The following is a 12279-nucleotide window of genomic DNA, read 5'->3' as shown; positions in this document are numbered from 1 at the left end:
TATGGAAGTTTTCTACTATAATTTTGGTGAAGATATTTGCTGGTCTTTTAATTGGGAATCTTCATTCTCTTCTGTATCTATTATCCTTAGGTTTGGTCTTCTCATTGTGTCCTGGATTTCTTGGATGTTTTGGGTTAGGAGCTTTTCACATTTTGCATTTTCTTTGACTGTTGTGTCAATGTTTTCTATGGTATCTTCTGCCCCTGAGATTCTTTCTTCTGTCTCTTGTATTCTGTTGGTGATGCTTGCATCTGTGACTCTTGATCTCTATGATTCCTAGGTTTCCTATCTCCAGTGTTGTCTCCTTTTGTGATTTCTTTGTAGTTTCTATTTCTATTTTTAGATCCTGGATGGTTTTGTTTAATTCCTTCACCTGTTTGGTTATGTTTTCCTGTAATTCTTTAAGGGATTTTTGTATTTCCCCTTTAAGGGCTTCTAGCTCTTTACCTGTGTTCTCCTGTATTTCTTTAAGGGAGTTATTTATTCCTTCTTAAATTCCCCTGTCATCACCATGAGATGTGATTTCAATTAAGTCTTGTTTTTTGGTGTGTTTGAGTATGCAGGGCTTGCTGTGGTGGGAGAACTGGGTTCTGATGATGCCCAGTAGTAGCCTTGGTTTCTGTTGCTTATGTTCTTGCCTTGCCTCCCACCATCCGGTTATCTCTGGTATTAGCTGGTCTTGCTGTCTCATGACTGTGGCTTGTCCCTCCTGCAAGCCTGTGTGTCAGTACTCCTGGGAGACATGTTCTCTCCAATAGGAATTTGGTTATGGAGAACTGTGGCACAGGGTCAGCTCCAGGATGCAGATGGAAACCAGAAGGATCCTGACCTGGCTGTTCTGTGTCCTGATGGCTCTGGGCAGGTCCCTCTTGGGCCAGGAATTTGAGCATAAGTGGTGGTCTCACCTGTGCTCACCGATGTGTGGGTACTCCTGGGAGACCAGCTCTCTCCCAGCAGTATTCAGTATGGAGTGCTGTGGCACAGGATCAGCTCTGGCCACAGACAGAAATTGGAAGAATCCTGTCCCAGGCTGCTCCTAGGTTCCTATGTCCTGAGGTCTCCGGGTGGGTCTTACCTGTGCTCTCAGGCTTGCCAGCACATCTGGGAGACCCACTCTCTCCTAGTTGTATTTGGGTATGGAGCACTGTGGCACATGATCAGCTACGGGCACAGATGGAAACTGGAAGGTGTTACTTTCACTTATAATCTGTGATTTCAGAGTCACTGATTGAGTATTAATTGAATTCATACAATATATTCAGTCATTTTTCCCTTTGCCAAAACTGTCATGGTTAATAATAGTGGAACACTGTTCATAGCAATGTACAGCCTTGTAGGTTGTTTTAGCCCAAGCAATGGAATCCTATTTTTCTTCTGTGCATGTCACATCATCTATCTTGTTTCCACTAGATGGAGGGTTGGCTAATTAATGAAGTGCAAAAATCTAAGGCTAGCTCTTATATAAATAAGGCTTGTTCTCATAAGTTGTTTCTTTTTCTTTTTCCCAGATGCAGAGCTCTCTGAGGTCCCTTCGTAATAGTGCAGCTAAGAAAAGAGCTAAACTCAGTGGCAGCAGCAGTACCTCTGATGTTGACAGTCCTGACTCTGCCATGAAGCTTGAGTTGACCATTGACTCCCCATCCCGAGCCTCCTCTCCAAACATCAGCTCTTACAGTGAAAGTGGGGTGTATAGCCAAGAATCATTGACCTCTTCTCTCTCTACAACTCCCCAGGGGAAGAGAATAATGTACTTTATTTTCTGACATGTTGATATTCTCTTATAGCTTGTAATCTACACCTCTAACATTGTTTCTAGAAAAGAAGTAAAGCCATTTAATATTTAATTCTTAAAATGTTTAAATAAATGTGCTGGATGTGGTGGCATATGCCTTTAATCTTAGTACTGGGGAGGCTCTCTGTGAGCTTGAGTCTAGCCTGGTCTATATAACAAGCTCCAGGCTAGCTAGGGCTATATAGACCACATTTCAAACAAAACGAAACAAAACAAAACAGTTTAAAAGCTTTAAACAGTTTAATACTTTTACAACACAATGTGGAATTTTACCAGTGGCACCTTGCTTACCTTTAGTGGAGTGGGGATAGAAAGAGAAAGAGAGTGTGACCTTGTATCAAATGCTTCAATTTTCCCCTAAGATTTATTCTAACATTCTTTGTTCCTTAGCTCTTTTCTAGATCATTCACTTTTTTGCCAATTGACTTATTATTTTTATTTTTAGGTCAGTACAAATTCACTCTAGAGTATGGGCAGACTCTGCCCAGCTGTTGCCCCATTATTTTATATTTTATTTCCATTATCTTATAAAACTTGGGATTCTATGCTTATAGCTCATTTAGCCCAGTGAGGATTTGACCTGACTACATTAATAGTTCTGGGATTCAGGTCCTAGCTACCGTATACTTACTTTCCCAGGAAACCTCTGCTTTGAAAAAGTGACCTCGCCCTGGATTCTGGGCATTTCTGTGACTTCATAGTCACAGAATACTTCATTTGAAATAATTCTCCCTTTATGTGGGACTGAAAGTCAATAGTAGAAATGCCATGATGTGGGTAGATAGATGTATATTTAAACAGTTGTTAAATAGCTTTTCTAAGTGGTGGCATAATTTTATACTCCTATTGGTAATGTGAAAGTTTTACTGTTGCTCATTCTTGCTAAAATTTGATGTCAGTCTTTTGTTTTCTTTTGGCTTTGTTTGTTAATATATAGCTATCAGAAGTAGTTTTTTAAAATTTAAAGTTATCTTCAACTTGATAAACCTTTTCCAAATGGAAGTAGAGACTGCCTAAATATCAGCAGTAATAGAATTTATCAGAATTTTTATGTTTCATTTTAGAAATTTGTCTTATCCTTATCCTATGGTTTTCTCTTTTCACATTTTTAACTTAAGTCATAACTTATACTCAGAAACCTTTTATTCCTAGGAATTCCTTCTGTTCCTACTTAAGAGTATTGGGATATATTTACATAATGAATCTATAATGACTTTAACAAAGTAACAACTTACAATGAGCATTAAACATGTAATTTTTAGACCCTTTTAGACCTAATGTCCTTCATTGATCCTATAAAAAGATGGAATTTTGTGTTGTAACTCCTACAGTTGCAACATAATGTTAAAAATTTTATACCAATGGGGAAGAGAAGCTAATTTTATATTTGCAACATTTAGAATTATGTCTCAGTTATTTTCTTCAAGTATTGAACTCTGTTAGATGAGATTGACCTCATTACCTTTAAAGAACTTATGATTTCTGCATTTTGAATTTCACAGCTTTGGGATCCATTCATTTGGGGGGATGTGGGTGAGCCTGGGAATTGAACAGGGCCTTGCAGCTGCTAGACAACAGGCATGGAATTCCTGACTACAGCTGCGACCCTTTTATATTTTGGGGTTTTTTTTGTTTTGTTTTGTTTGTTTGTTTGTTTGTTTGTTTGAATGGTTTTGCCAAGTTGTCTAGGCTGCTATATATAGTCTAGGATGACTTTACTCTTGGAATTCTCCTGCCTCAGCTTCCTGAGTATAGAATAATTATTCTTAACCAACTTGTATCTTGCCTCAAGATGAGCAAATAACATCACTATCTCCTGAGACAAGTCATCTCTCAGTGAGTGTAAAGAGAAACAGTGTTGGAAACCGTACTTTTAGAATGAAGATTTTTGTTTTACCCAACTAAAATATACTCAATGTGATTTTACATTTCTAGTAGTCTAGAGAATTGGCTCTTTCAAAAGCTTCAAAACAAACCATCAAGATGGCTCTTAGAATAAAGGTGCTTAACACCAAACCTGATGACCCAGTTTTGAGCCCCAGGACCCACATGGTGGTAGGAAGGAAACAGTTTCTGACCACCACATGCACACTGTTGCACACATGCATTCACATATATGCACATACATTTGTGGACACAAAATAAATATTAAAATTTTAATTGCTTAACTCTTGATTTTTTTTTAAAAAAGATTTATTTATTTATTTATTTATTTATTTAGTTAGTTAGTTAGTTAGTTAGTTAGTTAGTTATTATATATAAGTACACTGTAGATGTCTTCAGACACTTCAGAAGAGGGAATCAGATCTTGTTACGAATGGTTGTGAGCCACCATGTGGTTGCTGGGATTTGAACTCAGGACTTTTGGAAGAGCAGTCAGTTCTCTTAACCACTGAGCCATTTCTCCAAGCCCCCTTAACTTCATTTCATAATAGGATCAATGGAAAATATACATAGTAACTAGTTAGTAAATTGTGTTGCTTTGTGAAATGTCACTCATTGTATTATAACATTTACTAGATTTCTTTACCTTCTGGATTTAATATTATTTAATGATGAAAGCTTGCTTTATTGTTAAGCAAAGCTCATGGGCCTTCATAATGTGTAAATGGTAGAGCAAAGAAAAATTTTAAGAAAATGGCATTTACAAAACTCAGTTTTGGCTCAGTTTTGTAATACAGTTCAGTCTCTGTTTCTCTCTACGTAATGGTAGATTACATGTATATAGTACCTTAGGAGATAATTCAGATAATTTAGTTCCTTTTTGGTTCAGGCAGTAAAAAGTAGTTAGCTGGTCCAGGCATGATCATATACAAGTTTAATCCCATGGCTTGGGAAACAGAAGCAAACTGATGTCCATAAGTCTTGATAGTGAATTGAAGGTCAGCCAAGACTACATAGTGAGACTTAGTCTCAAAGTCAAAACAAAATGACCCCACACAAACAACAAATATTTTTAGCAATATTTTTATATTGTTTTTATGTTTGCCTAGAATGCTAATGAGTTAATGAAAAGAATATACCATAAATGATATGAGTGTTGCACAGTTCTGAATTGTAAATGTTTATTAAAATTACTTTGCTTCATTAGGTCAGACATATTTCCAACATTTGGATCAAAACCTTGTTCAACAAGACTTTCTTCTGCAAAGAAAATCTCCCATGCTGCTGAACAGAGTCCCAGTACAGGTATTCTATGTTTTGTGAATGTGCTTTATAAAGAATATGATTGTTTTATAATATTAAAAATAGATAGCAAATACATCTTAGATTTAGTTTTTTGTACTTAATCATCACTCATTAAAAAGCCACTCTAATGAGAGTAACATGGCTTTGACTGGGAAAAAAATATTTCCTTGACTCAGTGGTCTCGATGGGCCAGATTCTTCCATGCACTATTCTGTTTAATCGGTATGCATTGAGACACGGATGTCAGCAGTTTGAGAGCTCCTTCATAATTCTAATATATAAGTTTGAGAATACCAGTTATCAACAAATATATTCATCTTGTTACTTCTATAACTAGTAACTAGCTGACACTAGTTAACTTTTATTTATTAACAGGTACATGAACTAATACATATGTTGTATGCCTACATTAGAGTTTTCTGACCCTGAGATTATCACTTCTCAGAAAATACATTTAGAAATTAGTAATCATTTTGAAAAATATTTACACTTTTACCTGCTAAAAGTTAAACCTGGATATGACTTTTCTTGATGATTAGTAAAACTATATTGAATAGTGGTTAAATTACACCAAACTGGGCTATATTTTTATATGATTTCAATGTAAAAACTACTACAATTTTAGAGGTAATTTACATTATAATTACCTGTATATGATTATTTATGAGATAATTAACTTCTGTTTTTAGATATGTTTTAGTTTTATCCTTTTTAATCCCATCACCACAGCTTTCTTTCACAATTCCTTATTTCTTACCTGGCTAGCCTGCTTAACTGCACAGTTTCCGTCTGTGTCACTCATCATCCATTCCCGTTGTGAATGGACTGTATTGGCCACAGTTTGCCTCTTGCTGACCTTTCCTAGTCCGATTTTACCCCTCTTTTCTTTCTTCTTATCAGACCACTTGACTCAGTCACTTAGACTAGTTAGGCTCAGAGCACATTTACCTGCTTTCCATTCTTTAGTATTTGCTCAGACTTCTTGTGGATGAAATGTATTCCCATCCTTCCCCCTCTCTCAGTTGCTTTCTCTGTGTCACAGACAGTATTGATAAATAACATATTTTGGCTACTGTTATATGTTTTATAATGTTGTGTCACAGATAAGGTTTTGTGTGTTAGGTCTCCTGTGTGATGTGTACATAGTAGGCAAGTCCTCTACCACTGACACACACTCATTTATGCTACTACAATTATACTTTTTCTTTGACTCTCAAATTCTTTTTAGTATTATTATTTTCAAACAGTCTCTATGTAACACTGGCTAGAACCGGCAGTACTCCTCCCTTAGCCTCCTAAATGCTGAGGTTACAAGCATTTGCCACTGAGTTCAAGTAACCCTCAGATTCTTGGTTTCCAGTGATTATTTTCCTCGTTTATCTGCCAAGTGCCTGTCCTAATCTTGAATACTTGACTTAAATGAGTATGTTTGGCTTTATGGCTTGCAAAAACTGATATTCAATATGGAGATATATACTCAACATCAGAGTCATTATTTAATAGCTTTAATGTATTAGAGACTACCACTATAATTCCAAATTAATATATAATAATAGTCACACCATGAACAAATTAACCACTTTGAAATTTTGTTTTTCAATATAATAATAAAGAGCTGGAGAAGAGTAATGGGGGCTTAAGCATATATCATAGTACTTGATGGGCTTTCACTAGTATATATCACTACAGGGAGGGACATAAAGGCATTCTTAAAGTAATTCTTTAATCCTTTTTGATACTGAGCATACTAACATTATTTATAATTTTAAATACATTTGTACAGGGTTGAAGAGGCAGCTGATTCCTAGATTGAATCTAGTTGTAAAAGGAACTAAGTTTACTGTAGGATTGGAAAAATAACTGACTTACAGCTTGGGTTTGAGTTTCTTTGCTGCTACTTTTGTGAACTTTGGTGGTGTTTATATCAACCAGCGATTGATTATAATACCAACCTCTATGTATAATATATTGTGATTTTCCAAAATTAAAAAATATTTGATAATTTCCATACATAATTTTTGCATGTGAACAGATTCTGAGGCCACACCTCATACCTAGTGAACTCCTTTTTATGATGAGAAATCAGTACTCTTCTCAGGTCTTGGGGATTTCTAGAGACAAACTTAAGAACCACTATTGTTATTGCATTTACTGTAAGATATCCTTGATAAATTTAACAGTTTGTCAAACTATTGAATTAATAATGTTTAGGATTGTTTTCATTTGAGTTTAATTTGTAAGTATTTCCTACAAAAATACTTTTATTTATTGTAAAATGTACTTTTTTATTTATTGTAAAAAATACTTTCTATTTATTGTAAAACATGAAAAAATAATGAATACTGAAAAGAAATTGTGTGAAGTTAAATTCAGTAGTGGGATAAAAATGATAAAGACAGCATGCCTTTACTGCAATGTTTCCAGGGATGGTTCATTGTATATTTTATCTTTTACTGTAAATAATACTGAATTTCCTAAATTACTTTCTGATATTAGAACCAAATATTAGTAGAAACATTTCTACCTAAAGCCAGTATATTCTACTAATGTCTAATATCTAGATTAGTCTAGATATTAGTTCTAATATCTAGAACCAACCAGTGCCTCCAGAGCTCTCAGGGACTAAACCACCAACCAAAGAGTACACATGGAGGGACCCATGGCTCCAGATGCATATGTAGCAGAGGATGGCCTTGTTGGACATCAGTGAGAGGAGATGTTGCCCCAGTGTAGGGGAATGTGAGGGCAGGGAAGCTGGAGTGGGGACGTTGGTGAGCAGGGGGAGGGGGGATAGGATGGGGGTTTTTGGATGGGAACCGAGGAAAGGGGATAACATTTGAAATGTAAATAAAGAAAATATCTTATTAAAATGAATAAAAATAAAATTCAGTTCCTTCTGGAAGGCAATTATCAGTTAAAATGAGGTTTTTGTTGTAGTTTTTTGAAAGAAAGTCACCTGTAGCCAGGTGGACTTGACTTGCTGTGTGGCCTTGAACATCTGATCCTCTTGGCTTACCTCAAAAGTTCTGGGATTACTGACATGTGCTGCTATGCCAGTCTTCCGTGGTACTGGGGATCGAACCTAGGGACATGTTCGCGTAAGCAGTTCTTTTGTAAACTTAGTTGAAATCTTCCCCCCCCCCCCCCCCAGACAGGGTTTCTCTGTGTAGCCCTGGCTGTCCTGGAACTCACTCTGTAGACCAGGCTGGCCTTGAACTCAGAAATCCGAACTCAGAAATCCGCCTGCCTCTGCCTCCCAGAGTGCTGGGATTACCGGCGTGCGCCACCAACGCCAGGCTAGTTGAAATCTTTTATCTCCTGTTCTTCCTAGCTCAGCTGCCAACAACCAGCACTTTTCCAGCTATTTTGTTTATATTAAAGTATTACATTACTTATGATGTAGTTTCACTTTATGTGTACTGGTGTTTTGCCTACGTGCAGCATTAGATCCCCTGGAACTAGAGTTATAAACAGTTTTCAGCTGCCACGATAGTTGATGGGAATTGAACCTTGTTTTTTGGAAGACCACGCAGTGCTCTTAACTGTTGAGCCATCTCTTCAGCCCCAAGTTTTGCATTATCTGAAAGTATATTATTGTTTGCTATTTTATATTGGTGTTATGTATAAAAATGGGCAGGGATGCAAAAATACTGAATAGGAATTTTAATTTAATAAACATTTTATAACTTTAGTAATGGTAAAATATTAGTATAGTATAGATGACTTCAACAGGTAAACGTAGATTTAAACATTGAAATGTTTAACAAGCAGTACATGCTGCTTGTTAAAGGGACATAAATAATACTGTTATATTTTTTTTTTTAGAGATATAATATTGTTTGAGTATTTGCAATATGCCAGGCAGAATATTAAGTTCTTTATGTGTATTTGCCCCCATCCCGACTCCCAGGGAGAGGAGATAAATAAAACAAGGCCTCGTTGCGTAGACTAGGCTAGCCTTAAGCCATAAGCCTCAAACTCATGGTGTTTCTCCCGTGTCAGCATCCCAGGCTCTAGAACTTTTTAGGCACATGCCACTATGCCTAGCATTCAGTTTCCTGCATTTTACTCGTGTGACGCTTCTGGGAAAATTTTTATCCTTCCAATTTTACACACATTAAATGACTTACCAGGATCTCTTAGCAGTTAAGTTGCAGGGCAGAAGTCTACAGTCTGCAAGGCATAATTCCAGGTACAGAGCTCTTAATCATGTGCAGTGTCTGCATCATTAGTCAGACCAGTGTACACCCATCACATGGGCACACAGAGAAAGGAATAAAGAGTATAGGCTTAACATTTGCATTTTTTCTTTTTTTCTTTATTTTTTTGTATAAAATTGGTCATTGCTATAACATTTGAATTTATTTCTTTTTTGTGAAAATTTGAGGATTTTATTTATTAATTTAATCAGTTCAGTTCTTAATTCATTTTTTTGTAGCCCTAGTTGTCATTGAACTGTTTATGTAGCCTAGGCTGACTGCAGACTTGTCCCTCCTCTGTCTCTAATTCTTGCATGCTAGGATTACAGGTATACACCACTATGTCAAGTTTAACATACAATTAAATTATTAACTCTTTCAAACATTATATTTTTATTTCACTGAAAATCACATAGCTTAAAATATAATAAAACTTAAAAAAATTACTAACATTTCTAATATTATATTGCTGATCTTTTTAAAAAGGTATTTAACAAAATAGATTTAGAGGAGAGATATATACCTATTGTAAATATTACCAAATTATTTAAATAAATATTATTTTATTTTATAGGGATAACAACATCCAGTGTAAGCATAATTGGTCAACGTATGAACTATGGGTTTGGATGTGGTGATTTTGAAGATGATAGGTCACATGACATTTCACCTAGTGCTTTAAAAATACAAAATAAGGAACACCCAAGACATAAGCATACAAAAGGTTTGTAAATTTCATGACAAATTAAATTTTTAATCAATATATCTAAGTGAAAATCTTCTCTAAGCATACCAAGAAAAAGTAATACTAAGAATTCTTAACCTTAAGGTTTTTAACTTACCATTCTACTGATAGGTTATTTCTTAAATAACTTTTTAGGTTTATGGTCTATGCTCTTGTCTAAAGGAGCCAATACAAGGTAGTAAACATTAGTTAAAACTAGGAATCCAAACTGGGCTTTACCCCGAGAACATGTACAGGTACATATATACCAACAGGTTTTTTTTTTTTTATAAAGACATTTCATCACTCAGTTATAGTAAGAAAATCATGTAAGTTGTTTATGTAGGTGGTAACCATGGACCCTAGATGTGGCACCAGGAAGGTACCTTTCTTCTGCTAGCTAGAACTTTTCTGTTGTCACTAGCCCCTGTAACTCATATTTTTACTATTTACATATTTTACTGCAATAGTCCTGAGGGTGAGTGCTTTGTCCATTTCCTAAGTTCTTCTATGCTAGCTGTACTTAAAGCAATTTCTTTAGACAGGTGGTAGTTCCTTCTTGTAGTCTCAGTATTTGGGAGCTTGTGACTGGAGGGTTACCATGACTTTAAGGCCAGCCTGGTATACAATGTGAATTTCAGTAAGTACTGAGCTGCCTTTTAGGGGTGGGGGCATGTGGCAACTGTGGAGCTGATAAGATGAACTTTTTAGCTAGACATAATGGTGCATACCTGCAGTCTCAAAACTCAGGAGGTAGAGGCAAGATGTTTGTGTATTTGAGGCTGCTCTGGGCTACATAGCAAGACTCTGCCTCAAAAAAACAACACAGAGGAAAGGGAGGAGGGGGGACTTCTGTACTTGATTATTTCTGATCACCTGACATAACAGATGGGGTGGTCAAGAACATTAGCCTGTGCATTTACCTGTAGTAAACTGGGAAAGTAACCCAATTTGAGCAGCCTAGAAGATGCAGTTTTCTTGAGATTGGCCTCATCTCTCTTTGGTATGAGCTGCTTACTCCACTTCCATTGCCCTAGCTCTCTGATGATCACTGTACAACTAACTATATGATTGTGTGTTTCTCTCATCTTCAACCCTGGCCTTTGTAAACTCCTTAAGGGAAGGAAGGTTTTATTGTGTTGTTCTCTATGTATAGTGGGTATTCTGATTTTAAATATTAAGTTAATTCATCTGTACCTTTTATGAAATAGATTTTCAATTTTGAAAGGCTGCATACTATAAAATATACTATTGCGTTTTTAAATGTGTTTTTTGCCCTCCCCTTTCTTCCTTTTTCTTTGTTTTAGGATTTACTAGGTCATCAAATTTACAGCAGATTTCCAGTTTTGACTTCCCATCTACAAATACCTTATCAGAAGATTCAGTAGTAATTGTTGGAAAAGGTATTTCAAAGTTATCTAGCCTATCAATTTATACATTCTTTACACATAAGCAAATCTCATCAATATTAAATTTAAACGATTAAAAATGAATGCTTAAATTCATGTTTCTACCCTTGAGTGAAATATGGATTGTTCAAAAAGTAGTTGGATCCTTGTTAGACAGTTCTAAGTTCTAAGGTTACGATAATTTTATTATGGTTTGAAGTCCAAATTATAGTCTTTATCTCTAATAATATGATTTAATATAAAATGTATTATTTCTAATAAATCATAATGAACCCATGTTACATATTTTAGAGATGTAAGAGGACCTTGAAGTAGGATAATTACTTTAAGTATCTTTAATTTTTTTTTTACACTTCATGCTGTCTTGCTTAGTTTTCTCATGACTAACCAGATACCTTACAAAAAGCAACTTTAGAGCTAAGGAGTTTAACTTAGCTCGTGATTTCAGGGACTAGGGTGTTTTGCAGTGGGAAAGTCACCATGGCAGCAGTGTAGCTGCTCACACTGCATTTGCAGTAAGGAGCAGAGAGATAACTGATCCTGTTTAGCTTAGTTCCTGCTTTCTGTTCATTGTAGGACCCCAGCCCACTCACCTTCAAGGTGCATCATCCCTCAGTCAGCTTCTCTGGAAATGTCCTCATTGACTAACCCAAAAGCGTTGTTTCTAAGATGATTCTAATTTCAGTCAAGTAGATTAATTATCACAAGTCTACATGTACCCTTGTCAGTTTCATGTTCAGACACATCACTTTGAATCATAACATTCCACCTTTGGCCGAAAGAGTCATGATACAATATGTATTTATTCCAACTTCAAAACTTTCTATTGTCCCACCATTAAAAAGTTCACAATTTCTTGAGACTGATAGCAGTCTTATAGCATGAACCCCAGTAAGATAAAATAAATTTTAAAATAAAGTAAAACCAAGTCATATACTTCAGTAAGCACAAAGTAAGCATGCCCAT

At 35.8% G+C, this 12279-nt stretch overlaps 1 protein-coding gene across 3 annotated transcripts in view; it reads left to right on the top strand.

Moving 5' to 3' along the window:
* Nucleotides 1-12279, top strand: part of Togaram1 (TOG array regulator of axonemal microtubules 1) — a 62490-nt gene that overhangs the window by 20646 nt on the left and 29565 nt on the right. For 2 of the 3 annotated variants that reach the window (XM_052185782.1, XM_052185780.1), the window contains 4 exons: nt 1509-1747; nt 4884-4981; nt 9755-9904; nt 11212-11307. In XM_052185782.1, coding sequence (XP_052041742.1) covers nt 1509-1747; nt 4884-4981; nt 9755-9904; nt 11212-11307 — 583 coding nt within the window. The remainder of the gene's footprint in view (nt 1-1508; nt 1748-4883; nt 4982-9754; nt 9905-11211; nt 11308-12279) is intronic. The other variant, XM_052185781.1, reaches the window with a different exon arrangement.

Source organism: Apodemus sylvaticus, chromosome 6 (assembly GCF_947179515.1).
Source record: "Apodemus sylvaticus chromosome 6, mApoSyl1.1, whole genome shotgun sequence".
In the NCBI taxonomy this organism is placed as follows: Eukaryota; Metazoa; Chordata; class Mammalia; order Rodentia; family Muridae; genus Apodemus; species Apodemus sylvaticus.
The sequence above is the reverse complement of the archived record's forward strand: the minus strand, read 5'-3'. Positions and strand labels throughout refer to the sequence as shown.